The sequence below is a fragment of the Ichthyophthirius multifiliis genome, assembly GCF_000220395.1.
Source record: "Ichthyophthirius multifiliis unplaced genomic scaffold scaff_1120509251160, whole genome shotgun sequence".
Lineage (NCBI taxonomy): Eukaryota > Ciliophora > Oligohymenophorea > Hymenostomatida > Ichthyophthirius > Ichthyophthirius multifiliis.
Genome location: NW_004086146.1, coordinates 1 through 3550, shown reverse-complemented (window position 1 = coordinate 3550; position 3550 = coordinate 1). Strand labels below are relative to the sequence as shown.

At 11.8% G+C, this 3550-nt stretch overlaps 1 protein-coding gene across 1 annotated transcript, besides 11 other annotated features; it reads right to left on the bottom strand. All coding sequences in view use genetic code 6, as the record gives it.

Annotated features, from left to right (window-relative positions):
* Positions 1 to 56: 56 nt before the first annotated feature.
* Positions 57 to 113: a microsatellite.
* A 1064-nt stretch (positions 114 to 1177) lies between these two features.
* Positions 1178 to 1223: a microsatellite.
* Positions 1184 to 1231: a microsatellite.
* Positions 1232 to 1289: 58 nt separating this feature from the next.
* Positions 1290 to 1338: a microsatellite.
* Positions 1324 to 1423: a microsatellite.
* Positions 1342 to 1493, bottom strand: IMG5_151200 (hypothetical protein; the record flags this gene model as incomplete). Its single annotated transcript, XM_004030861.1, has 1 exon — positions 1342 to 1493. A coding segment is annotated over one exon (152 nt), but the record flags the coding sequence as incomplete, so codon positions are not given.
* Positions 1367 to 1424: a microsatellite.
* A 9-nt stretch (positions 1494 to 1502) lies between the features above and the next one.
* Positions 1503 to 1559: a microsatellite.
* An 875-nt stretch (positions 1560 to 2434) lies between these two features.
* Positions 2435 to 2504: a microsatellite.
* Positions 2460 to 2508: a microsatellite.
* Positions 2509 to 3411: 903 nt separating this feature from the next.
* Positions 3412 to 3453: a microsatellite.
* Positions 3413 to 3464: a microsatellite.
* Positions 3465 to 3550: the final 86 nt, after the last annotated feature.

Below are 3550 nucleotides of genomic sequence, written 5' to 3'. Positions count from 1 at the left end.
AATAAAAGATTAAAATTAAATATTACATATAAATAAATTTATAAATATATATATACATATATAATTTATTAATTAAAAAATATTTAAATTATTAATAAAAATATATATTAAATAATATAATGTTTTTAAAACTATTTCTTATAAATATCTTAATCTTTGGTGCTTTGACCAATTTTTTAAAAACTTAAAATGAGTGCAGTAATTAATGTATATAATGTGATTAATCTGGGTAATGCTTATAATGTTAAGATAGATATTAAATAGATTAAGAAAGTAAATAATGCGTAGAAATCGCTAGTAGAGTTTTAAATACTGAAAATAGCTGTCCTGAAGGATGTACTAAATGTTCTAATGATGGAAGATGTTAAGAATGTGAAGAAGATTTTTATGATACTCAAATATATGAATATGGTGCTAATCCAAGGAAGGATTGTAAAAGTTGTTCAAGTTTATTCGAAAAATGTTCTAGATGTAATAAAAATAAATGCATTCTATGTAATTCTGGCTATTAATTTTGTGGTTATAAAAAATAATGTATGGAATTAAATATAGATATTGCAAAAGTACAATGCGATGAAGGATGTGTCGGTTGTATTCATACAGGAATGTGTACTTAATGTAAAGATGATTATCATTAAATAACTATAATAAATAATGAATAAGATTATATATATACAATATGTCGAAAAACCTGCACTACTATTAAATATTGTCTAGAATGTACAGATAATAATATATGTACAAAATGTGATAGTAAGCATTATTATTATGAAGAATAAAATTAATGCTTATGATAATCTAATTTTAATAGATTTTATTTAAAGCTTAAGGCGATTATTAATAATAAAATAGTTATTAAGGTATTTTTTTATTATTTGTTATATTTTTTTTGAATATTATATTAATTATTTTTAATTATATTTACATATAAGTATTATTAAATTTTTAATAAATTAATAAATAATTTAAATTTACTAATTTATATTAATTTCTTTTTACATAAAAATAAATATTTTATTATTTTTTATATTATAAATTAAAATATTTTTAAAAATTGAAATAAATAATATTTTTAGATAAATTAATATTTTTTTTATGAATTTTTTGTAAAATTTTAAATTTATTTATATTAATTAAAATATTAATTATAATGTTAATTTTTAATTAGTATATATAAATTTCTATAAAAATTAATAATTATTTAAAATAAAAATTAATATTATAAATAAAAGTTATAATATGTTTTGATATATTTAATAGAATATTTTGAATTTATTTCAAACGAATCGAATTTAAAAAATATTTATCATTAAAAATTATAAAAATTATTATATTAAATACAATTAATATAATTATAATAATTTAAATTATTATTATTATTATTATTATTATTATTTATTATTATTATTATTATAATTATTATTTTGAAATTATTTTCTTGTAATATTTATTAAAGAAAACAAATATTTGTAAAAACAGTTTTTGTTCATTATCTAATAAATAATTAAAATATTATATATTATTATAATTTGAATTAAAAATTAAAGCTTATTATAATTAATTATTTACATAATTTATAATTTTTAAAATATTCTTATAAAACTTTAAATATTTACATTAATAGAATAACAATTGTAGTTTTTTTTTTTTTTTTAAAAAAAATATGAATTTATTAAATGTTAAAATTATAAAAGAATTTATAGAAATTTTTTATTTTTAGATTTTGATAGTACATTTTTTATTTATTTAAGTCTATTTTTTTTTTAAACTATTTTATTAATTTACTAATTTAATATGATATATTACTTTTTTAATATATTTTAAGAATAATATACAAAAACTTATTTTTTAAATTACTTAGTTTTAATTGATTCATTAATTATATTTTCGAAATTTTATTATAATACAAATTTTTAATTCTTCAAATAATAATAAAATGCATAGATATTTATATATTTTTTTACATATATATGAATTTAATATAAATATTTACAGTATTTAAAAAAAAATATTATAAAAATTAGCTTAATAATTAAAAAAAATATTTTTTGTATTAAAGCTTTTTTAATTATCTAATTTTTGATAAATTAGAATATATATTCTAACAACTATCTACTCATTATATAATTTCCTTTGCTATATATATATATATTTTTAAATAATAATACATTCTCATTAATTAATTTACAGTTTTTTCTTTGTTTCCTAATATAATTTAGTATGAAATTATACAATTTAAAATAAAATATCTTAAAAAGATGGACAACTAAACATTTTAAAAAATTCTAAAATAAAAATATTAAATAAATAAATAAAATAAAATGAATACACAGCTTTAATTACATTATAATAGTAATTAATCAAATTCAAAATAATATATACAATTATAAAAAATTTAATGAGTAATAGAGAAATTTAATATAAGAAAGAGCTTAAATGAAGTAATATTAATTTTATTAAAAAATAAATAAATATATATTTTTAGAAAAAAAAGAAATAAATATTTTTTGATGTGAGATTTTTTATATTATATTTAATTCTTTATTTAAAAATCAACTTAAAAAAATGAATAATGGCTTTTTTTCTTTCTTTCTAACCCTATATAAATATAATTTTTGATTATTTCTAATTTATAAAAATTGAATATTATGAAATATATTAAAAATTATGTGTATGAATAAAATACGAATTTTATTGTAAAATAGTTATAAAATCCAAATGCTATCCTGTTCTTTTTCATGAGTTTTATAACGACTAATTAATATAATATGAGAAAAGCATACTTACCAAGATAATTAATATATCATAACTAAGATTTTTATATTTTTTTAAAAATGATATAAAAAAAAAGGAAAACTATATCAATCTACGAAAAAAAAATATTTTTATTTAAATCTGAAAAAAAATTATTAGTTTTTTATATAAAAAAAAAATTTTAAAATTAAATAATCTTTTATATATTTTCCTAAATAAAAATAATTAATAAATATAAAAATATATATATATTTTTTATAATTGAATAAAATATTAATTATTTTATTATTTTATATAACTTAATTATATTAAGTATTTATTATTTTTATTTTTTTTAATATCTATTTTATTTTTAATAAAAATTTATGATTATGTATTTTTTTTTTTAATAAATTATAATTTTTTTTTAAAAAAAATATATAGTATATTAAAAAATTTTCAATATATTTTTAATTTTTTATAATTTTTTTTTTTAATTTATAATTATATTTAATATTGCTGATTTTTTTATTATTAAAAGTTTTTTTTTATAAATTATTATTTTATTTATTAAATTCTATTATTAAATAAAATAATTTTTTGTTTTAAGAATATTATATGAAAAAAGTATAAAAGAAATATGAAAAAAAATTATTTTTAAAAATTTAACGAATTAATTTATTATTATTATTATTATTATTATTATATATTATTAATATTTTTAATTTATTGAGTATTAATTTTTTTGTAATTTATATTTAAGGAAAAAAAAAAATTTTTAAATAATTTTTCTAAATATCCTCTTAAATAATCTTTT